General features: G+C 37.6%; 1 protein-coding gene across 3 annotated transcripts in view; it reads left to right on the top strand.

The window, feature by feature from the left end:
• Positions 1–653: 653 nt before the first annotated feature.
• The window catches only part of CBLB (Cbl proto-oncogene B), a 208,543-nt gene continuing 185,114 nt past the window's right edge, over positions 654–24,082 (top strand). The window contains exons 1-3 of one of the 3 annotated variants that reach the window (XM_049628118.1): positions 654–807; positions 2,191–2,374; positions 15,276–15,526. In XM_049628118.1, coding sequence (XP_049484075.1) covers positions 2,207–2,374; positions 15,276–15,526 — 419 coding nt within the window. In that variant the 5' untranslated portion in view covers positions 654–807; positions 2,191–2,206. The remainder of the gene's footprint in view (positions 808–2,190; positions 2,375–15,275; positions 15,527–24,082) is intronic. The other 2 variants (XM_049628116.1, XM_049628117.1) reach the window with 2 other exon arrangements.

The raw sequence follows: 24,082 nt of genomic DNA, 5'->3' as shown, positions 1-24,082 counted from the left end.
AAAGGGATACACTCAGAAACTTAGGAAGTTTGGGTTGGCATTCAGGTGTTAACCCTAGTCTACTCTATGCGAGGTTTATATTTCATCTTAGAAGCTAGCTGCGTGACTGCTGTGCTTTTTTTTGACAGCCAGCAAGAAGCAATGCCTTAGACCTGTCTGGCTGCTGTCCTGGGTAGAAGAGTTTGGCAGCCCTAGGGAGATGAAATTCTTCAGCTTCGGACCCGCCCAGAGTAGAGAAGCAACACCCTCTCAGCCACTACTCTGTTGCTATGAAACAAAAGACTAGGAAGGTGAGCGAAGCAGGAAGTCCCGCCTTTTAGCCCCATTTGGCTTTGGCTCCGGCTCCCAATGCTCACGCCCACTCGCCCACTCCTTATTGGTCAGTTCCCCAGTGCCTGGCATCCTTTCTTCCATTTCCTTTCCCTTTTCCACTTTCGTTCTTGGGTGAGTCCAGTCCTCCCATTACCCTCCAAGTCCCTTTCCATTTGGGACGTGCCGCGAGCGGGCCTTCCTTTGGGGCCATTGTGTACTGTGGGAGACGTGGACTGGGTGGTAGTGCGAGGACGGCCGCCTCCCCACCATTGGCGCTCCCCGCTGTCGGGCAGTGCAAGGGCGCGTAGGATTGGTCTAGCCGCATGAGGCCCCGCCCTCGGCTCCGCCCCGCTCCTGGGTTTCTCTGTGTGTGTATGCTACAGGGGTGGGGTATCCAGCGAGTGGTCTCCTCCTCCAGCTAGTGCTGCTGCGGCGTCCCGCGGCCTCCCCGAGAATCGGGCGGGAGGGGAGAGCGGGTGTGGATTGGTCTTGACGGTAATTGTTGCGTTTCCCTGTCTCGGTGGCCTGCGCTCTGGGTTGCTTCTTCCTCGGGAACGTGCTTTTACGGCGATCCCACACTCCCTGCCCGGGCTATCCACGCACCCTGGGCTCGTGTGTGTAAAGTAGGACCCTCGCACACGCGTGTCTCTGGACAGCTGCGGCGCCGGGAGGCCGGGAGGGAACGGGACGCCGGGGAGGCTTGCCGCTTTTTTTCCGGCCAGGGGGCCCTGGGGCAGCCAGGCGCGGGCCACGGAAGGAGAGGGGACAGCCCTGGCTTCCAGCTGCTGTCGTCGCCGCCTGCACAGTTTGTAGAGGGGTATTTAAAGACCGGAACCCTGGCTTGGCCCGAGGAGGAAGGAGAACGAGTAGAGGGAGACAGGCGGCTGGGATTGCAGACATCCCGGGCGGGGTGGGGGGGTGCGTCCGCTTGGGAGCCGAATGCCGGGCGCCCAAGACTGACGGGGCTGCGGGCTCCGGGGGTGCGAGGGGGTACTTTGTCCTTTCTCTGTCCACCTTCCTCCCCCAGCTGAGGTCCGAGAGTGGCCGGAGAGGGGCCTGAACAAGGAGGGGGCAAAGACGTCCCGAAACAAAGCTTTGGACCCCCCCCCCCCCATCCCCCTGGGGTGAGACGAGAGGAAAGGAACGATCTAAGTGAACTCTCTTCTCCTTTCTGTGCCCGCTCTTGTCAGTTTCTTAACCCTCTTTTTAAAATGGGTTATTTGTTGGTTTATTTGGCTCTTAACTTGGGGCTAACTCCTCACCGCGTTGGTTTAAAGAACTGTGTGTTCGGTTGTCTATGTTCCTGTGTCCATACTTGTTGGTTTTAGCGGGGAAAATCCAAATCCTAAGCCTTTGTTGACAACAGATATGTCCCTTATGGTCCTGTAAAATAATGTTTACATTTATATAACTTGAGGAAATCTAACGGAGTGAAAATGCAGTTTTTGAGTGAGGCTTTCAGAATGTTTTCTGGGGGCTTTAGTTCTAGTGTATGTACGTTGAATTGTGATTAAGGCAGGGATGGGGAGAACATCGTGTGCTTATCCAGTTGGAGAAAACCTATGTTAAGTTTTTTTTTTTGTTGTTGTTATGAGTTGGTTGTTAATCAAGGCTTCTGCTACATGAAATGTGAGAAGGTTGCATCTTTAACTCTTACTGTTCCAAAAGCAAATGTAAGGTCAATGCTCCTAAACCTTGGGTGTACAGATTGAGAATGCAAATTCATAGGCTATTGAAAGTTGAATCGGGGACCCAGGATTTTCTCCTCACTGATGAAGGAGAATGTAGTGGGTACAAATTAACCTGTTCAGTTCACCTGGGTAAACATTTTCATGTCCAACTAACTTTTTTTTTTTTTTTTTTTAATCTGCCTGTCAGAGAACTAAGGTTCCAGATGGCAAATTCTATGAATGGCAGAAACCCTGGTGGTCGAGGAGGAAACCCCCGAAAAGGAAGAATTTTGGGAATTATTGATGCTATTCAAGATGCAGTTGGACCTCCTAAGCAAGCAGCAGCAGATCGCAGGACTGTGGAGAAAACTTGGAAACTCATGGACAAAGTGGTAAGTTCTGTATGCTTGTGCCTGTGTGCAGGCTCATTTGCCCTGGATATGGTTTCTTCCTCTATGGTTTTATTTGAACCATTAATTATTAGTATTGTTACCATTAATAATTATTATTATGGCAACAGTCTATTGATTTGGCTTGACCATTTTTCTAACATCCACTCTATGTTTTAAAAAGTTGGAATCAGAACACAGACTTGTTTTTTCACCTTTTGTCCTGCTCTTTAAGGTTCAGAGTTCCTCTATATGACTCAGATATGCAAAGTTTTTACCCTTGGCTGCCCTTTGTTGGTACATGGCCACAGAATAGTTTGGAAGTGTTTGTCTTCTATGACGTTGTGTTACTGTTAAATAACAAAAGAGTGCAGGCAAGTATTTTAAGAAAAGCCTCTGATGGACCCCTCATGATAACCACAGTACTTGATGCTGAGAATATCTACTAGGGAAAGAACCAGATTAGTCCTTAAGTGAGGAAGCAGTATTTGAGAGAGTTTCCATTTTCATCTTTGAGAATTCATCTTCATTAAGGAACTTTTTTGTTGTTGTCAATGATAGAGTTACAGTTTCTTTCATCTGTTCCATTTTGAAACAGGAAACCTTTTCGATTGCACATTGTTTATTGTGAAAGGAAAATTTATGATGGAGGTAGTGGGGCGGAGAGTATCAGAAACCTCTGTGGTTTCTGCATGTTGCTATCAGATGAATTCTAATTTCAAGAAGAAATCAAGCTGGATGTCCATACCCTGAGAAGTCTAGGCAACTTGAATATTTTACAGGGGTCTACTGAGAAACTGTAGCTTCCACTGTCCTCTGTTACTAAGTAGGATTATGAAACAAATATGATTAAGATGTAGCATGCTGTGGTGCAGAATTAATAGTTCTTGCTTTTGAAGCAGTGGTACTGTCTGCTATATATTGGTAAACGTTTGTAGCACCATCTGGTTTCATTTCATAGATATTTGGGGCTAATTATAAATTTAGTTGATGCAAGGCTTTTGATATTTTTGTGACTGCAGAAATGGAGTTTTAAAAAAATATCTTTTGTAGGGATGTGCGAGAGCCTCCTTGAAAGCTTATGGTAGCAGTTTCCTTTACCGTGGCTTGTAGTTGTGTATGAATGTTTGCCACAAAAAGCCACCGCCAGTGGTGTTAGCCGTACAGGAAGGTGATGAGATTTGTTTTATCTTCATTTATCCTTGCGGGAAGTACAGATGGATAGATGAACGATAGGCCTGCCATTCTATGGCCGGTGGTGCTAAATGCAGAGCCAGAAATTTTTGCCAGCTAAATATCCTTAGTTCTTGGCTTTAGTGTGACCTATTTAAGCTTCTGCCAGTTTATTCAAATTGTGATATTAAAATGCTCCAGACAGAATGATGTCACAGTGTCAGAACATTGCAACTTGCTGCTTGAGGTCAGGTTTTGATGTTAGCATCAGATACTTAAGAATAAGGAGTGTGCACTTGAAAGAGCTGCATGTATCTGGCAGGCGCAACGCTAGCTGTCTTTGCTTTTCCAAAGAGTATGCACTGTAAGGTCTTTCTTAACTGCCTAAATCATTAGTTGGGTGTAAGAGAAGGAATTCAAGGTTTTTCTCTAACTTACCTGTTATATGAGTGGCCAACAGATGGGTCCGATTCTCCCAACGAGCTGCACCTCCCTCCCCACCCCTTTCTGTGAGTGGTCAGAATTTGTGCATTTGTGAGTGAATGGGAGAACATCAAATAAAAAAGATTTATATAAGGAAGTGGTGAACTATAGTTAGTATAAAGTCATTATTTTTCAAACATGAGGAAATATATTCATAGTTTTGGTTTGTAACTGTTAACATAAGTCTTAGCCATTTTTAATTATGTCACCATGAGTTATAGTAAAATAGATGGTTTTTTGATAGTTAAGCTTCTGCCATTGTTTATTTTATTAACCCTTTTGTGGGTTTGGGTTTAGCCTCTCCAATCGAGAAACTCGACTCATAAGGGAAACTATTATTGACAGTCTGTACTTAGTGGGATGAGGGTTTGGGTGCTGGCAAAGGTGCATTGGTATGGCTTTCCCTATTTGTCTTCATTATTTGTCAAGAATAAAAATTGTGTTCATTTACAAATGCATCCATGGGTTTTATGGAGGGAAATCACATAAATCATTATAAAAGAGTTCAGGATGTTTATTACTACTCGATCACACGCTAATAAAAAGGCATTGAGAGTTACTAACTGAAAATATATTTTATTTAATTGTGTAATGCAGAAGCATCATCCCCCCACATGTGTTTACCTTTATTTTCTTTGTCAGTGGTGAAGGAAGTGGTTCATAACCTCAACATTGTCCTGCTGATTACATCAGGATCTTTATTATTAGTCCAAAAGTTAATCCCTTGACACATTACCTAACCGTTTCATAAAATAACTGCAATAAGCATGAGTGTAGCTTGTGAATAACAGAAAAAGTAACTGTCAAGCCTAACTGGTAGTTACGTAAAAGGCAGGGTTAAATATTTAGTTAATATTTTTGTCTTTAGGAAGCTTCTTCAACAAGGGCAGATCTTCGAAGTATAAACATGAAACCAGATTAAAGTTCAGTATGTTTCAGCTACCTACAAAGTAAAATCACTTATTTTGCAGGAGATATGAAATGGTCTCAGACTGTAGGAGAAATATCCAATAAGTGTGTAGTCTTCCCATTCCCTGGCCTCTAGGATTTAAAACAGTCAACTGGGATTCCAGTTCCAACTAATTGTTATGGTTTCAGAGGGCAGACCTTCTATACAAGGTCACTGAGAGTAGGAGGGAGTCATTGCTCAGTTGTGTTTTTTGTGACATGTGAAGTGTTTTGTGATAAAACATCAGTGGCACAGAGTTAGCAAGGTACATTTATTGAGAAAAAGAACAGTAACATATCCCAAAGCATCCCATTTAGATGTAGTTTTTGGCCTTAGCTCTATGTGTCAGTTTAAGTCAGTAGCTAACCCCAGACTCTTCAGGTCCATGGATGCCTGGTTGATACAGTGACAGAACTATTATTCTTGAATACATATCTCGGTTCAAAAATACCTGGAATGTGGAGTTTGTTCCAAAGCTGTTACAGAGATGGGTTTCTTAAACACTTAGTCAGCATTTACTGAGGGCCTATACTGTGTTCAACAATAAGTGCTTATTGCTAGGGATGAAGCTACATAAGATGTATCTTTGCCTTTGACCTGTCAAAAAACTCAGACCCACATCGGAGCCAGACATATACATGGTAATTTATTATTTACTTATTATATTTACTAGGTCATTGCCATGTAGTGTGGACAAGGCTGTAATACAGACGTGTACGAAGTACACTGGGGGCAAAGTGAAGAGTATCCACCTTGTTTTTCTGGCTGCCTTTCAGACAATCGTCTGTCTGGATTCTGCTGGGCACTACCTTTAGGAACAGCATTATTGTACTCTTGTTGGAAGTGCTGAGGTGAGGGTAAGGAAATGATTGCTAATCAGTATGGTAGGAATGATAATTTATTCATGCGAGGTTCCTGAGCATGGTTTTCATAAGTGTCTTAGCCAGGTGATGGAAAAGGGAAGAAACAGTTTTCCATCTAATAGTTACTAAATGTACTGGACTTACATGGATGTTCAGGAAATTAGAAACTAATTAATTGATGCCAAAGAGCAAAGCAAGTTGAATACCTGCCTACGTTTTGTCTTGCTGTCCTTGTCATTTATTTGAAATTACATTATTGAAAGAGTTTTAAAAGCATTTAAAAAGCGATGATGCCAAATAGCCTTTTCCGCCTTTTACCCTCAGTATATTCAGTACATTTGTCAAGCTTGGAATGCAATTCATTCTCTGTCTTTATAATTTTACTGCAACCATGATATATTTTAAAGTTTGTCAATCAAAGATGCTTGGAATACATGCTATTTAAAAAAAAAAACCTAATAGTAAGTATTTTTTTCTAAGGTGAATTCCCCATAAGTCTAAAAAATTATATGTGGGATGAAACTTAGGTTTTGGATGCCTATTGTTTGTGTTTGTTGGGTTTGAGATACCACCATCCTTAGGCCCTTGGAATAGGGAATAGCATTTATTTGAATTATTCTTCACATATTTTCTTTTCCTCAGTGAAGTTGTTCCGTGTTAGCAGAATCATGGGCACTGCCTGACTTGGGTAGATGATAACACATTAAATATCTGGACAATTTTGTTTTAATACTGAAAGTTTGAATTTGTGCTTAGATAAATGAAGTGATCCCAAAGTTTACTACTTTTCTACTTCTAGGAAAAACTTTTATAAAGTAAGACATTAAAAAGAATCCTACCAAGTTACCTTGGTTTATCCTTGTGGTATAGGGCATTCATTTAACAGAAGCTTTAATCAGTAATTTTTAAAAAATGCTTATTTATTTATTTTGAGAGAGAAAGAGAGAGAGAGAGAGAGAGAGAGAGAGACAGACAGACAGACAGACAGTGTGAGTGGAGCAGGAGCAGAGAAAGAGAGAGAGAGAGGATCCCAAGTAGTCACCATGTTGTCATCATAGAACCCAGAGCCCAACATGGGCTCGATCTCATGAACACCAAGATCATGACTTGAGCCTAAATCAAGAAGAGCTGGCCGCTTGCCTGCCTGAGCCACTTAGGTGTCCTAGTTAGTAATCTTTTTTAACTCTTAAAAAATCTTTACCATTCATTTGAATCAACTTTTCCTTTCTTTGAAGTTGCTTTATATCCTGTCTATTGATTTCATCATTCATTTATCAAATTCCATTTATGGAAAGATAGAGATTTGTAAATACCCCTTCCATTCTATGTAGTATAGTGTATTCTACATACTACAGAGTGTAGTAAGTGTTGTAATGAGATATAAATAAAGTGCTGTGACTTAGGATGTGGTGGAGGAGAATGCGCTTGCTAAGGTGAAGAGTTGACATGGAATGAGGCATGGTAGAGGTATTAGCCCGCTTCTCTTTTGAGGATGTTTTGGATTCCAGTGAGGTGGAGGACACATCACGCTGAAGGAATGTGGGGAAAGGGAGATTGTTAAGAAGGTAAGCTTGAGAAAGATGAAGAGGCTTTCTGCTCTTTCAAGGAGTTTAGACTGGATTTAAAATCTTTGACCAGAGTGTGAAAAACAGTCAAGGCTATGCTGTGACAGATTACTCTCTTGACTCTGAAAAGGATGGATTAAGAGAAAAGAAACTTAAAAGTAGGAGTAATGATCCAGGGAAATTAAAACAGACTGGGCAAGAAATAATGAAGGGCTGAGCTAGAGAATTGAGAGTCTGTATAGCGAGTATGGGTTCAAACATGGGAGGCACTTTGGAGATAAAAGTTACAGATCTGGTGACCCTTTAGAGATAGAGGATGAAAGAGAAGGTGAAGTGAAAGTGACTGGAGGTGTTTAGCTTGAAGGCAGTGATGCCCTTAAAGAGATCAGGAACATAGTAAGAAAAAGAGGAAGCCTGGGAGTTGGTGCCTGTGTTTGTTTTTGGCCATGTTGAGTTTGACATGCCAGAGTGAAATCCATTTTGAAGTCAAAAAGTTGAATGTGCAGTTAAAGAGAGAAGTTGAAACTAGAGACATATGTTTAGTAGGTATGCCCACAGAGTTTGCATTTCAAGTTGTAGAACAGCAAGAGATTTGCAATGCAGAGCAGAAGATGAGAGTCCGAGAAAAAGTCAGAGATTGGCATTTTGGCTCTGTGGGGTTGTACTTATAATTAGATGGCAGTGAAGGAGAGAGAATCTTACAAAAAACACTGATGAGAGAGGTTGGAAAAGAATTAGGGCATATTGATTTCTTGGGTAGAGACAGCTTCAATTAAGGAGATAGTTTCACATTCTGAGAAAACCAAGTTCAAGTCCAAGTGGAGAAAACCAAGCAGGATGAAAATTGAAGAAGTTGCTAAATTTCATGAGTAGAGGCCATTGTTGACCTTTCAAGAGTGGTTTCATTTACGTGAGGGCACTAGATTAAAAAGAGTGTGTGGGTCATTTAACAGTCGTTCTAGAAGTGTGACAACTGGTGAAAAGAAGAAAGTTCTCATAGATAGCTTGCCGGTTTGAGTAGAACATAACATTGTGTGTGTGTGGGTGCTATAGGAGAGCTTCACAGATTGAAGGGAAGGGATACAGGTAGAGAGTGATTTAAAATGCAAAGAAAGAAGAAATAATAAAGTGGCATCCTAGAAGATTACAGTGTGGGAGGAAAAGGGTAAGAACAAGTTGAAGAGTGAACTGGGGTAGATAACTAACTTCTACTTAGATAAGAGAGAAGTTAGGAGATACACAGAGTGTTGAGAGATTTTGTAAATTTTACATTGGGTTCTCATGAAGTGATTTAAGGAATAACATTTGTAGTGTTGAATCCATGTTTTAAAACTGTTTATTACAGAATGAACAATGTATATTTTAATCAGTCTTCAGCAATGAAATGTGTATATAAGTAAAACATTGGAAATAAGTTTTTATCTTATAGATTAAGATCATTTTAGAAACATGCTGTGACTTAAATCATGCCACAATACTATTTTTATCCACTCTGCTTGGGCATATAGTTAAGGTTTTTGTTTTGTTTTTAAATATATAATTGTAAGTTGCTGATACTTTCCTGGTAATGAAGGAAGCATTTTGAAAATAAGTGACCAAACTTTTAGCTCTTTAACGTATTAATATTTAAATAATTGTTAAATATACTCATGTCATCTTCCCTTTTTTTTTAATATGAAATTTATTGTCAAATTGGTTTCCATACAACACCCAGTGCTCATCCCAACAGGTGCCCTCCTCAGTGCCCATCACCCACCCCTCCCAACCCCCATCAACCCTCAGTTTGTTCTCAGTTATTAAGAGTCTCTTATGGTCTGGCTCCCTCCCTCTTTAACTTTTTTTTTTTCCCCTTCCCCTCCCCCATGGTCTTAACACTGTTAAGTTTCTCAGGATCTGCATAACAAACCACAATTTCTTTATCCATTCATCAGTTGATGGACATTTAGGCTCTTTCATAATTTGGCTATTGCTGAAAGTGCTGCTATAAACATTGGGGTACAAGTGCCCCTCTGCATCAGCACTCCTGTATCCCTTGGGTAAATTCCTAGCAGTGCTATTGCTGGGTCATAAGGTAGATATATTTTTAATTTTTTGAGGAACCTCCACACTGTTTTCCAGAGTGGCTGCACCAGTTAGCATTCCCACCAACAGTGCAAGAGGGTTCCTGTTTCTCCACATCCTCTCTAGCATCTGTAGTCTCCTTATTTGTTCATTTTAGCCACTCTGACTGACTCATGCTATCTTCCAATAGCAATAACAAAAAAAGTTATTAAATGTTCTACCTGTTCAGATTCCACATCAGCTGAGTACTTACTGCTGATGTATTATTAGCCTTGTTTGCTGCTTTCTTGAACAAAACACTCCAGACTTTTACAGGGTTTCAGGTAGTGTGAAGAACTTCAGGATCTCAAAGAAACTCTTAATGATCTTCAACAGAGCAGTCAGTGCCCTTGGTCTAATTATCTATGTTGGCAAAATCTGCAGAGTTGACCATGTTGTGGTATAATATAAAATATGGAAGGGGAAGTTCTAAAAAGTAGTGAGCGTCAACTATGTGCCAGGTACTGTGCAGAGCACTTTACATTTCTTTTTCTAAGAATTATAACATCCAAAGAGTTTTCTAAAGGAAGAAACTGGCCCAAAGTTGTAAAGCTAATAAATGGCAGCACCAGATCTTAGGTTTGATTGATTCTAGCATCTGTGTTCATAGTATGAAGATTCAAGCAGACCATGGAATAATATGATTCTTCCCCTTTCCGTGAGAAGTGAATCAAAAAGATCTTCACCCCCTAATTTTTGATATGATCAAATTCTTTTCAAAACTTTGTACTCGTTTAGACAGGTTTAGTCATTGTAGGTGTGGTTTTCCTATGTATAATATTACCTTCTTCTGAGAAGTTCTTTGTTCTTTCCCTTCTACACTTTCTTTCCTCCATCAAGTATTTATTGTGCATTTACTCTCTGCAAGATTCTACATTAGGTGATGGAGACAGACCAGTGAGAGAGATATGTTTTCCACCCTTAAGGAAGATCTGTTCTTATTTGGAGGAAAGTGAACAAATGAATACACAATTGATAGTTTAGTTACAACTAGTCAATTATTTAATGTGTTTATGTAAATCTTTTAAAGAAACCTTCATTGAAAACCATAAATGATTGGGTAGTTGCCTCTAAATCCTACCACAATTAATACACTAGACTCCTGACCAGTTTGATATGCTAATTACTTGTTTTGCCCAATTAATACTCTATGTAGAAAGGGTTTTTGTATTATCTTTACACTTTTTACATTTTATACTGGATACATTTATATAGTTTTATACACTTAGGATGATTTGCTAAATTAAAATGGGAAGAACTCAACTCATAGATGCTTTTTATCATAATGGTATACTTTTGTGTAATTGCAGTAAGGAATCTCTTAAAACATTTACGTGAGGAGCACAGACAGGGGATTCTTTCAGGCTTTCCATACTGTTGTTAAAAATGGGATATTTCACTTCAGGGGTACATGATTTAATATAACTGAATGCCCTGTGAAGTGAGGTGTGCTCTATAATGAAAGTCTGTTACAGTATAGGCACAATTCCTTACTGGTGAAGTTTGCCATTTGTTTCAGGAGAATTTCTTTCATGCATTTCGGGGGCTGGGTCCTGAACCTAAGAAATATGTTAGCTGACCTAATACCTTTTTGTTACCTTTTGATTAGAAGTTTTAATTAAGGCTCAGTGGAGAAACTCTTTAAAAGCAAGAGTTTTCCAAGAATAATTGATGGCTTTGAAAATTCTTATAGCACTAGTAAATCCTGTGTTTATATTTGTGCCTTTGCTTTGATACTGTTGAAGATATATTTAATGTATGTGAATACATATTGTATGTGTACAGCATATGTAAAGATTAGACATATATTTTTATGTATGTGAAATGGTATGGACATATACAGAGAGGCCCCCTTAAAAATCTCTAAATACATTTAAACAAATACAGTAGGTAGTTGCATACTGTTATGGAGAGAGTGCCTGACTCTCTCAAGTCTAGACATTAGTGGGTTGAGAGCAGTAAACTCAGCTATGTTCCATTTCTGTGTTGTAGTATTTTTCTGTAAAAAGGAGGGGATTGGTCATAGTGATTTCCAAGGTCCTCTTTAGCTCTAAAACTCTTTGAGTCAATGACTCTCATGGAGTTTGTGGCCTAATTCAGTGGTAAATGTTTTGCCTTTTAGTTTAAAAGCAAAGAGTAACATTGCTAATGAACCAGTCCTTTTATGCACTGGTGTTAAAAAGTTCGTCGTTGTATAATAAGATTGTAGATTTGTTCTTTTTAAAGCTTTTCTGTGTTGGGACCACCTTTCATCTTAGGAAGCAACTTAGATATTTCTAGAAGACGGCTAAGTCATTTGAATCTGAACTTGAACCTTGTGGTGAGCTTGATTTTTCTCCTTAACATACTGTTTTTAGAAAAGCAATTTTTCTTTCTCTGGCTTTCACAGTTACTTGCACATAGCAGGCACTCAATAAATATTTATCGAATTGAATTTGACCTGCCTAGAAGTCATAGTCCTGGTGTAGGGTTATTCATTTTTGGCAGAAGCTGGCATAAATCACAGAGTTTAATACTAATCCAACTGATCAACTGTGTACTCAGCAGCATATCAGCATTGTATGTTATACTTTCCCAAATGCAAATTTAGAAAACTGTGTGGCCTACAGGGGCCTTGATGAACTGAATCTCACCTATTTTAAATCTACTTGTGCCACTCAACCCTAGGCTTCCTGTGCCTTTACCTTTTAGAATGACTGCATCGACTCCTTTCTTTCTGATCTATTCTCTAGTGCCTCCTAAGCCTTTGCATACCCTTTTGCCTGGAATATTCCTTTTGCAAATTTAGGAATGCCTTTCTTGATATCTTCATGTCAAAATATGAGTGAGCTGCTGATTTTCTCCTCCAGCACATTGTACTCTCCTCCATCATAGCACTTAATGTCTCCTGGAATTCTTTTTAAGCCATCAGTCTTTTTCACTAGAAAACTCCTTGAGGACAGGTCTGTGATTTATTTCATTCTGCATTCCCTAGGGCCTGTAACAATGCCTGAAACAGAAAGGTTTGTAGAATTAACAAATGGGTCCTGAAATTCATGTAAATTTGCAAATGGCATAAAAATAAAAATGTAAATGAGGTTAGCCAGAGATCATTAATTATATGCCTAATTCTAATTAAATTGTGATATAGTTAGAAAGAAGATCAGCCTGAGATTCAGAAGATGCAGGCTCTTGTGTTGGATTAATGATTTTTTAATAGTCCCTTAATCTTTGTAGTTCTTAGTTTCTTTATCTGAAAATGAATGGATTGGACAGGATCTTTCCTAAAATCCCTCAGAGCAAGAATTACATTGCTCCTAAGTTAATTATAGAGAACTAGGTCTCTTCTGCCAGACTCCTTGAGGCAGGAAGTATGTTGTAGTCATCTATAATTTCCTGGCACTAAGCTCAGTACCTGGTATATAGTAGTTATGCAAACAGTTGTATCGAATAAAATAATAAATTCCCAGATAGAATTACAATTTAAATAAAGCAAATGAGAAAAAGGTCAGGTAGAGAATAGCAAATTAAAAATCTGTAACACTTAAAAAAATCTGTTAAAGAATATTTATTTGGAATATCTGAAGAAAATACCTGAGAGAAATTTTTTTTTTATCAGTTAAAAAGTTCACCGGTAGAGGAAATTAATTTGAAACTGGATAGTCCCCTAACTACAAGTTAATAATTTATCAATCTGTGAGGTGCTGTAGCAAGTTTTATGTTGCTGAAATTAAACTGTGTCTGCTGTATGATGTTGCTGGCAATATTTTTGAAATTCGTGCATACTTGTGATACTATTTTATTTTTTAAGAATTGAAAAACTATATGCTGTTTCAACCAGAATTTATTCAATCATTGACCTGTTTAGTATTTCATCAGTCGTTAGGACAGAATGAGCCTCTCTGATTATATCAAAGTGTCACAAAGTAAAAGGAGGGTAAAAAGCTTTATCAGCCCCTTTAACTATACTTTTCTAATGATTTGGCATTATTTAATATGCCAAATGGTCTTGGGTACCATTGGACATGTTTAAATTACCAAACTGGAATTGGATCTTCTTGCTCCTATGCTGTGTGCTGCTTGATGGGCACTTGAAGTATTCCTGAATCCATTTTTTGTTGTTGTTGTTGTTGTTGCATTAGCTGACAATATTTTAACTAGTCCTGGAAATAACTGTGCATCTCACATACCTTCTACTAAAGCCACACTAAATGTATTTTCCAACTCAAATTCCCATCAGCCAGATTTGAAAAATACCTACAGCCACTTCAGTGCCACCCAACAGGAGGTTAAGTGTGATGAAAGGGAAGTCATACTGGAAAAAGAAATCATAACCAATTGTGTGTTTTTTTATTTTATTTATTTATTTATTCATTCATTTATTTATTTATTTATTTTTAGAGAGATTGAGAGCATGAGGTGGGGGAGGGGGGCGGGGGGAGAAGCAGAGAAAGGGGGAAAAGAGAATCCCAAGCAGGTTCCAGTCAACCTGAGCCAAAATCAAGCTGTCAGAGGCATAACTGATTGAGCCACCCGGGTGCCCCTTAACCTTGTGTTTAAAATCTCTTGCTCTTGGGGCACCTGGGTTGCTCAGTCTGTTGAGGGACTGACTTCAGCTCAGGTCATGATCTCATGGTTCGTGGGTTCAAGCCGTGCATCAGGCTCTGTGCTGAGGGGCTCAGAGCCTGGAGTCTGCTTTGAATTCTGTGTTTCCCTCTATCTCTGCCCCTCCCCCGCTCACACTTTTTCTCTCTCTCAAAAATAAAAAATAAAATAAAATATCTTGCTCTTGAAAGTGTTACAAAAATATGTGATGAAAGCCTTAGAAGAGGGCTAGCTATTTGAGGGACCATCAAGTTTATGCTTCACTGGCTTCTCAGTAAAGCTGCCTTTGCTTTGTACACTTTGCTTTTTGTGAGATTGTGCACCTTTACATTATGTGTGCTCTTGGGCAGTATCCAATGAATTCATTTACAAATTATTTAATTGGGTGGTTCCTTATGCCCTGGTTTGAGGGATAGGAGGAATAAGATGAGTTAACTAACTTTTGACTAAATTGCATGAACATGTAGAATTGAATATAGTAGTTGAGCTGCTACTTTTTCATCCTAGCAGAAGGTTCTGCAGGCAGCTCCAAATGCCCCAGTGGTTGGGTGACACCCGATGTAATGACTGAATCTTTATGGAACGCATGTCTACAGGCACGGGATATAATATGGGGAGGTGGAAAAGACTCGCTCTGACCTGATACCCATTTACTACTTAATAACTCAGTTATTAAAATAGCACTTCTTTGTTTTATTCTCCTCAGGGTTCAGGAACAATATGCCAAAACATTAATTAAAATCTATGAAAGAGCTTTAGCTGGGAGTTCAGTGTAGTAAAATGATATCTAAATGTGAGGCGACGTTGGTTGCCAGCAGAAGACGCCCATTTCCTAATTTTTATTTAAACAAAGAGACTATAAGTGGTATACAATAATTAGCACATTGGAGTTCTGTGAAGCCATGAACAATGGGATACTGTAGAAGAGAGAAAGAAAACTTAAGAGGTGGAAAGTAAAGGTGTGACATAGTAAGCATGAATGGGAGGAGAAGAAAATTGGATTTAATTATATCAAGACAGATGCAAATATTTACCAATTCTTTGTAGCTTGGAGATAGTAATTTTAAGATCAAAATTTATATTATGGAAAATGAAGAAATAGTACAGTTTGATGAATTTCATAACTTTTCTATGAAACAAGTTATTGTGATTCATATGAAAGTATTTTATTTTTGTCTCTTTTTTAGGTCAGACTGTGCCAAAATCCCAAACTTCAGTTGAAAAATAGCCCACCATACATACTTGATATTTTACCTGATACATATCAACATTTGCGACTTATATTGAGTAAATATGATGACAACCAAAAACTTGCCCAACTCAGTGAGAATGAGTATTTTAAAATCTACATTGACAGTTTAATGAAAAAGTCAAAACGGGCAATAAGACTCTTTAAAGAAGGCAAGGAGAGGATGTACGAAGAGCAGTCACAGGACAGGTAAGAATATTTCAGATTTTTTTATTTATTTTAGTGATAAGGTCATATTTCTGTTACTTTTTGCATCATAGTATAATTGTCAGCTTTTTTGTTTTTTGGAAGAAATACTGCATTTGTGTTTTGCTTTTCACATTATTTAAACCTTGTAGTTTTACTTAAATTTCTTGATAATTACTAATTCATGAGATGCCGTTCTTTTTTAAAATAGACCTTAGTTTTTAGGACTGTTTTAGGTTTACAGAAAAATTACTCCCAAGTACATAGTTCCCATCTACCTCTCCCTGCCAACATGCTTTTCTCCCATTTTTACTGTCTTGCATAGTGTGGTACATTGATGAACCAATAGTGATATAGTAGTATTTACTAAAGCTCATAGTTTATATTCGGATTCACTCTTTGTGTTGCACTGTTCTATGGGTTTTGACAAATACATGTCATGTATCTGCCATTTCATTATCATGTAATGATGTACCTCAGTTTGTTTATCCATTCATCTATTGAAGGATATCAGGGTTGCTTCTAGCTTTTGGCAATTATGTATAAAGCTGCTGTAAGGATTCATATGCAGGTTTTTATGTGGACGTAAGCTTTCAGTTCATTTGAGTAACTACCTAGGAGCATGAGTGCTGGGTCTTAGGGTAAGCCTATGTTTAGCTTTGTAAGAACCTCCCATACTGTCTTCCAAAGTGGCTGTGCCATTTTGCATTCCCACCAGTGATGAATGAGAATTCCTGTTGCTCCCATCTACCGTATTTGGTACTGGAGGCGCTGCCTTGACTGGATATGTATATGTGATAGACGTGGGTGGGAGATATAGCTTGAGTCTCAGTGTTTGACTGTTAAGTGAGAAACTGAACAGGGGTGGCGAAGACTGAAGGGACATCAACTGAATCCTCACTTTACAGCCAGGATTCCAGACTTAGAGGCTCCCCTTTGAAGTTTGTTTGGCTATTTCAATGTTAAATTTTATGGTCTATCTTAAATCAATTGACGAAAGTTAGTTTTCCATTTCTGGGATATTTTAAATATATCTAGAATATTCACTGATAGTAATAGTATATTTAGATTTCCAAATTTGAAAACAAATATTAAAATATATATGACTTTCGGGGCGCCTGGGTGGCGCAGTCGGTTAAGCGTCCGACTTCAGCCAGGTCACGATCTCGCGGTTCGTGAGTTCGAGCCCCGCGTCAGGCTCTGGGCTGATGGCTCGGAGCCTGGAGCCTGTTTCCGATTCTGTGTCTCCCTCTCTCTCTGCCCCTCCCCCGTTCATGCTCTGTCTCTCTCTGTCCCAAAAATAAATAAAAAACGTTGAAAAAAAAAATTAAAAAAAAAAATATATATGACTTTAATGTGGTTAAGTTGAATTTTTGTTTAAGACACTTAACTTCTCTGTATTTTAGTTTCCTTCCGTATAGGGAAACCTCCAAGAAACCTCTAATGTTTCTTTCAGGTCAGAAAAACTAGCCTCATTCAGTCTGATAAAACATAGGGTTGTATAATAGCAGGTTCACTTATCTAGTTGTGTAGACTCTGAACTTGTCTGTAAATACTGGCCAAACAAATACCCGGAGTGAGTAAAACCATCAAAATCAAACACAGAAAAACCATCTGCCAAAATGTAAAATGGCATAAATGTTTACTTATTTATAATTTGCTCTCTAAATTGGTGATGAACCTAACATAATCATAAGTGTTAACCAATTGTAACTATAGGCTCATTATGTAATATACTTGGATCACAGTTTACACGTTTTGAGGATGGTGAATCTTTCAGTTGCCTTTTAGTTTTAAAGCTCTAAGACTCTCTCCCGGACTGCCAAGCAGAGTGTGAATCACCACATGGTATCATAAATAAAGTAGGGAAATATAGTAGTGATGGTTTCTTCCAGAGAATGTCCAGTTATAGGGAACAACAAACCTTTCAAGAATGACCAGTTATAGGGAAGCCAGCTGTTTATGTTTAAAACTGTATTTTTACTTTGTAGTTCTACAAGTGATCTAATAAAATCAAGTTGTTTTATAATTGTCTTTATACTTCTTATTCACATTTAGTAGCCCTGAAATTCTTCATGAGTCAGCAAAGAAATCCATTTAATTTCACGTTTTTAGGATATCGGTCCAGTGAGAGGGCATGTAATTTCTCAGTTTAGGAATTTGAGTGGATACAGTGTTTTCATTGGATATAGTCATATAAGATGTGATGAACTTGTACCCCACTTTTATAACTTCTTTAGAAACTTGAAACATTTCCTGACCCAGTAGATGTCTTTATAATTACCATTTCATTTATAAACTTTGATATTTTGGACTTTTATGTGGGAGCATATCATGGGAGAATCTCTGTAAAATGTTGGTTGCTTGTGTGTAGAGTTCCACAGATGATCACAGGTTGTATATTGCTGATTGATCAGGTCGAGGAGACTCTAAATTCTGTGTTTTAAGTGTCCAAGTAAATTTTGTCACTCTGCTAAATTCAACCCTAAGAGAGAGCTTATTCGTTTCTATGCTGGTATAGCGTGTTCCTAAATGAATTTTTCTGTCATCTGTGTTCCATTTGCTGATGGTGTTCTTTGAACACTGTTTTTATGCAGAACTTACATTTGATACATGTTTAATCAAAATTCATACTAATGTACCACTCTTGGTACACCATAGTAAGAACATAGGTTTTGATCTATGTTTCTTTTGGTAGTTACATATTTTTACACATTCATTTTTAGGTTGCCTTAGTATTTTAAATGCAAGCTGAGGCTAAAGTGTGCCATTGTATATGGAGCTGTGAGACATTTTGCTCTATAGAAAACAAAAGAAATTTCTTAGAATGTTCTTATGGTCGTTAGGCAACAAAGTATTCTATTTGGTGGAATGACTCTTATCTAACATGGATGACACAGTGATTCCTGGGTATATTATACATTCTCTGAACAGTTTTTGCTTCTGCAAATAATGTCAGTAGGGATATTGGTATTATTAAGCTAAAACTGAAGGAGGTAGTAATAGGAGACATAGTGATTTGGAGCCCACTGACTATACCAGCATTGCCACCAGCAAATTACGTACTTTGTTGAGAAAAAGAGTGCTGGATGAGTTCACGAATCCAAAAGTTTGTTTTCATGTTGCTGCTGTGTCAAAAAGAAACTTCTTTGTGGATTTGTTTTAAACGTAAGGGCAAATGGGAAAATTTCAGGTGTCTACTTTGATTAAGCTCGGTTTTAATTAATTGCTGAAATATGAGTGGCCTGAATTTTTAAAGCAGTTTCATATAATTGTGACAAATATAGTAAATAGGAAAATAAGTATAGCAAATGGCATGCAGTGTATTTTTTGTCTCTAGGTGAGAAGCAGAAAGTTTATTTGCTAGTGAAATAGATACTGTGGGTGTAGGGCAAACCTCTCACTTGGAGAACGGGGTGGGATGACGATTTCTGGTTAGAGGCATGCTGCATGCCTTGCTTGACTTTCATGGCAAACCTCTTTTCTAGCATCACTTCTCCCAAGTTTGTTTCTTTGTTTTTTTTTTGTTTTTTTTTTGTTTTTTTTTCTGACAAATGGTTGAACCTCACACTGAGCTAGTGCATCTCCAGCTGAATGTCTAAACCATTCGAAGCTGGTGTTTCTTTCTGGGAAGAGTAATTTAGTGATATCAGGCACCCATAAAGTTTTCCTGTGTATATATGGGGTGGGGGTTGGGAATCATGTAGAGAAGGGAGAATTTGTAGTTTCAGGTACAGAGAAGAGGTGAAACTTTATATCACATGGCTTACATTTTTAGTGGCAAAAGTCCGAATGAATGTGAGGCTAACAAATGTAGAATTGCCAGGAGGGGCTTTTCTTCAGTGATATGACTGGTAGTTTCATCAGTTGACCATTTTGATAGTAAAATTTACTCTTTCATGTAAAAAGTTGTGTGTTAATTACCTGCTCAGCAAGGCCTGGTGTTAGACACTGTTTTAGAACACCCAGAGGTGATGGCCTAAGGATACTCAGATTTTCCGTATTTCATAGCTGCTTCAGTGAACCAGAGTGCAACAAACATTTTCCCCTCCCACACTCTGGTTTACAACCACTGAAACAAAACCAAAAGTCAACTGAGGTGGAAAAAATAGTTGTGTTTGATAACCCATCAGTGAAGAAAATGAAGGCTTTTAAAAAATTCACACCAGAGGATAATACATAGATGTTGTCTTATTATTAATGTCATTTCAGAGCCCCTGGGCTGTTCCTCATGCACATATATTGTCGAAAATCACAGTGTGCATAGCTTGTATAATAATATTCGTTCCAAACCAGATTTTTTTTTAAAGTATTTCGACATAGAAAAATTCGTCCTGGAAGATGCTAGCCTTTATTTAAAATCCTTCAGGAGTATCAGGCAAAAATCTTCCTCTCCACTGACCATTTGATTGAACAAAGAAAAATGCTATATTAAACTGGCTGTATTAATATAATAAAGTGCCTTTTCCTCTAAAGGACTACTAATCACTATGCTTGCTGTTTATACCTGTGCTGTAATTTATGAGATAGTATACCAAGAACATTTTGGAACTGATATATTAAAGATTCATGGTTAGGTTAAAAATCGAATCAAAAAATACCAGCAACAACAATAACAGGAACAACAAAACACAAAGCTGCAAATAAACCTACTTGGCTTTCTTCATACCACCGTATGCCAGCATTGCTTTGGCCAGATAATAGTGTGTCAGTTGAAGTGTTTAAATTTGTATAAATATAAATGCTGTTGATTGCTTGGTCATGGAAGTAGGCTTGAAGTTCCCTTGGGTTTTCAGTTTAACCATAAAAAGAGATTGACTTGTATGCACAATTGAGGCTCTAGGTAATAGTTTTAATTATTACTAGAACTCACAGGTTTATGGCCTTGTTTAAAATGCCACAGTAAGTTCTACGTTTTCTCATAGGCAGCACTATAAGTTGCGAGAAGGAAATGAGGAAAGAGTGCTTTCAAATGGTCTGTTGTCATTTATGCTCCAAGTGTTCTTTGTAGCGTTGGTTGGTTTTCTGACCTGTGATCTGTGTTGTTTTTAGTCTTTATTTTCTGGATTGTCACAATATTTTTTGGTTCAGACGTTTCAACATCATAAAACAAAGATGTAGTTTGTTTCAAACTAAAGGCTACTACTATTGCTGTACTAGTCGATTAAATAATTTTTCAGGGCGCCTGGGTGGCTCAGTCGGTTAGGTGTCCGACTTCAGCTCAGGTCATGATCTCTCTGTCCCTAAGTTTGAGCCCCACATCGGGCTTTGTGCTGGCAACTCAGAACCTGAAGCCCACTTCTGGAGTCTGTGTCTCCCTTTCTCTCTGCCTCTCCCCCACTCGTACTCTGTCTCTCTCTCTCTCTCTCTAAAAAAAAAAAAAAAAAAAAAACATAAAAAAAACCGCAAAGTTTAAAAAAATAAATAAATAATTTTCCAAATCCAATAGTAGTTTCTAGTAAAAATACTGTCTTTGTTATTATAATAACCATTTTCAGGAGAATTAATCTTAGGGAAGTTATATCTTTCTTATATAAATAACTTGTACAGTGTTGAATGTATTTCCTATATTTTATGAAATATCTCTTGTTTAATGATGCATGAGAGGGAATGGATTATTAGTCTTTTAAGAAATAATCTGACAAAAACAAGGATCTAGTCTCTTTCTTTTCTTTGTTTATCAATGGTGAAAAATGCAGAGCTTTTTTACATTTCATGAGGACAAGGGACAGGTTGCAAACAGAAAAATATGATTTCTAAATAAATCAAAATAGATTCCTAATCTTTTTTGAACACAAGTTCTTTAATATAAACGTGTTGAGTTGCCATTCAATTTTTTGCAGTTTGTCTGCATTCTAGATATCTTTTTCCTTTTCGGTGGAAGACTAGAGGAACCAAAAGATTAATTTTTGATATTTTAAAATGATAATATATAAGTAGGATGCAGAGGACAAATAGTGGTCGATTCCTTTGGGTAGCAGTGTCTGCCAGGTAGGAAATGGAATTTTCTTTAGAAAACTTGAACATCTTCCTCAGGCTGACTTATCATAAATGAATAGAAAGTTTATTTAGTCTTGATAAGAATGCTTTCATTCATATTTTAAGCATCTGAGAGTTGTGAATATACTTTTCTAAAGTTTGGAAATGAAGGGGCTTATTAACACACTGTGAAAGGAGAGACCACAAGAAAGTTACTTAGACAAATGTTTTCGAAGTTAAACAAAGGGAGTCTGTTAGAGTGGGCAGGTGAGAGCTTGAAGGATCTTTGACTGTTGAGGACTTTATGACTAACTTCATCTATGATGCTTTTGCTAAGTAGACACAAAGTGATTTTCTTACTGATTTTCATGTAAGTGAAAAGTGAAAGGGGTTTTGCCAGCAATTTCCCCTTTGGGGTACATTTTAAAAATACAAAAGAAGTTATTAAGATGTAATTTAAAACTAAATTCACTATTTTTTAAATTTTTAAATAAGATGTTTATATTTAATCCATTTTATTTTATTTACTTTTCCCCCAGCCCTCTGTTAATATCATGCAGCCCCTAACTCCTGATTTATTAGCTTTTAAAAATTTTATTGCAATTTATTTAAATACCTTCCAAGTCAAATTATGTATTATACACATATAATATTTTGATTTTAAAATTGGAGACTTTTCCTCCCTACAGCTTAGAGTTTATTAAATGTTTACAAATTCTTGAGAGCAATAAGCATCGTATTATAAGACAGTAAGCCAACTTACGAGACTCAAAGTGAACTTGACTTTATGGTTGAATACCTTTTATGTTTTTCAGTCTTAAGGCAGCTTATTAAAATTGATGTTTCCCTTTCAGTGAATATCTGGTGACATTCAAATTTGGTAATTAAAATCCAGAAGCACTCAAGAAAGAATGCCTGTTTTTAGTTTCATAATAACAATGCTCCCAACAAAGAAGGTTGATGAATGATGTCTTTCAAGTGGCAGATTTGTTATTTAGTTAAAGACAGCTCCTTTGGCAGTTTCTTAAAAAAACTAAATTGAAGTCTGTTTATAAAACTGACCAGCTGCAGTAATAATCCTATAGCCTGAAGAATGCTTGGAAATCTAGCCCAAGAAGCACCCCCTTTTTTCCCTCAGTGATTTAACAAAGTGGAGTTTCCAGGAATCCAAACATTTTAACATCCAGCACTAATTGGGTAAGTCGTAAAATAGTACTCATGTCTGACTGTTTGAAATAAAGTGCTTCAGAAGTATTTGGTTTTCTAAATCCATTTTTAATATTAATCTTTTGTCTCTTTAAGCTCGTTTTTGGAACATGAGTTTTTGTTTGAGTTTGGATTTATAAATCAATTGTTTATAGATGGGCTGATTATAGCAGGATATACAGATGAGGTTATTACAAAAAGTACTCATTTATAGATTCAAAAAATAGAGATTGAGGCTGCTTGGTTTGGTAGAACCGTTGAAAAAAGATAAATTTAGATTTATTGAACTGTATTACTTTGAACATCTGATCTTGTGATCATGTGATCTCTTAATCAAATATATGTGACTGTATTAATTTCCTAGGGTTGCTGTAGGAAAATATTATACACCAAGGGGCCCAAACAGCAGTTTCTGTTTAAGTTGACTCTCTTACTGATGGAGCCTAGAAGTCTGAAATCAGGCTGTCAGCAGGGCTGTGCTCCCTTCAACCCTCTAGGGAGGATGCCTCCAGGACTACAGTTTTGGTAGCCCCAGGCATTCCTTGGCTTCCAGCAGCACAATTTTAGTCCCTACCTCTGTCGTCACGTGGTGTTCTCCTCCCTCTGCCTGTGTCTCCATTTCCTTCTTTTGTACATGAACACCAGTTGTGATGGATCAGGGCCTAGCCTGGTGACTTTATTTTAATTATTACATCTACAAAGACCCTGTTTCCAAATAAGGTCACATTCAGGGTAGGGTTGAAGTTAAGATTTCAGTGGATCTTTTTAAGGGACACAATTCAACCCATAATAGTGACCAAATGATGGTAGTATAAAATTTATAGTCAGGAGGAGAAGAAAATGGAAACTCATTCTCATGGCATGAGAAGTCTGAAAAACTTTGCTCTATTGAAGATAATGTCAAAGAAAATTACTTAAACATTTTTGTTTTGAAGGACCTACCTGTAGGTCAATAATTTTTGTAGATTTTTAAAGATTTATAATAAAAAGCATATGAATTAATTTCTTGACTAATTTTTATGCATATATTAAAAGCATGGTGCATTACATTTTCATCTGTATTTTTGTATATGTTGACATAAATGAATTTATAAATACATTGTTAGAACAAACATTCTTTCTGATTTCAATGTATTAAATGCTATCTTTAGAAATTATTTATACTATAAATATGTATATTTAATTAAAGGTTATAATATTAAGAATCATTATCCCTTGATTAAGAATCCCAGTTTTATTCTTTTATTTTGTGATAAAAACTCTGGAGGATCAATTAAAATAGTTTAAATATGATTATGACTTACATCATCATTGTTAAATCTGTTAACAAAGTTTTCTGTATTGTAATTAAAAAGAGAGAGGTGAGAGGTGTGT

Source organism: Panthera uncia, chromosome C2, assembly GCF_023721935.1.
Source record: "Panthera uncia isolate 11264 chromosome C2, Puncia_PCG_1.0, whole genome shotgun sequence".
NCBI lineage: Eukaryota > Metazoa > Chordata > Mammalia > Carnivora > Felidae > Panthera > Panthera uncia.
The sequence above is the reverse complement of the archived record's forward strand: the minus strand, read 5'-3'. Positions and strand labels throughout refer to the sequence as shown.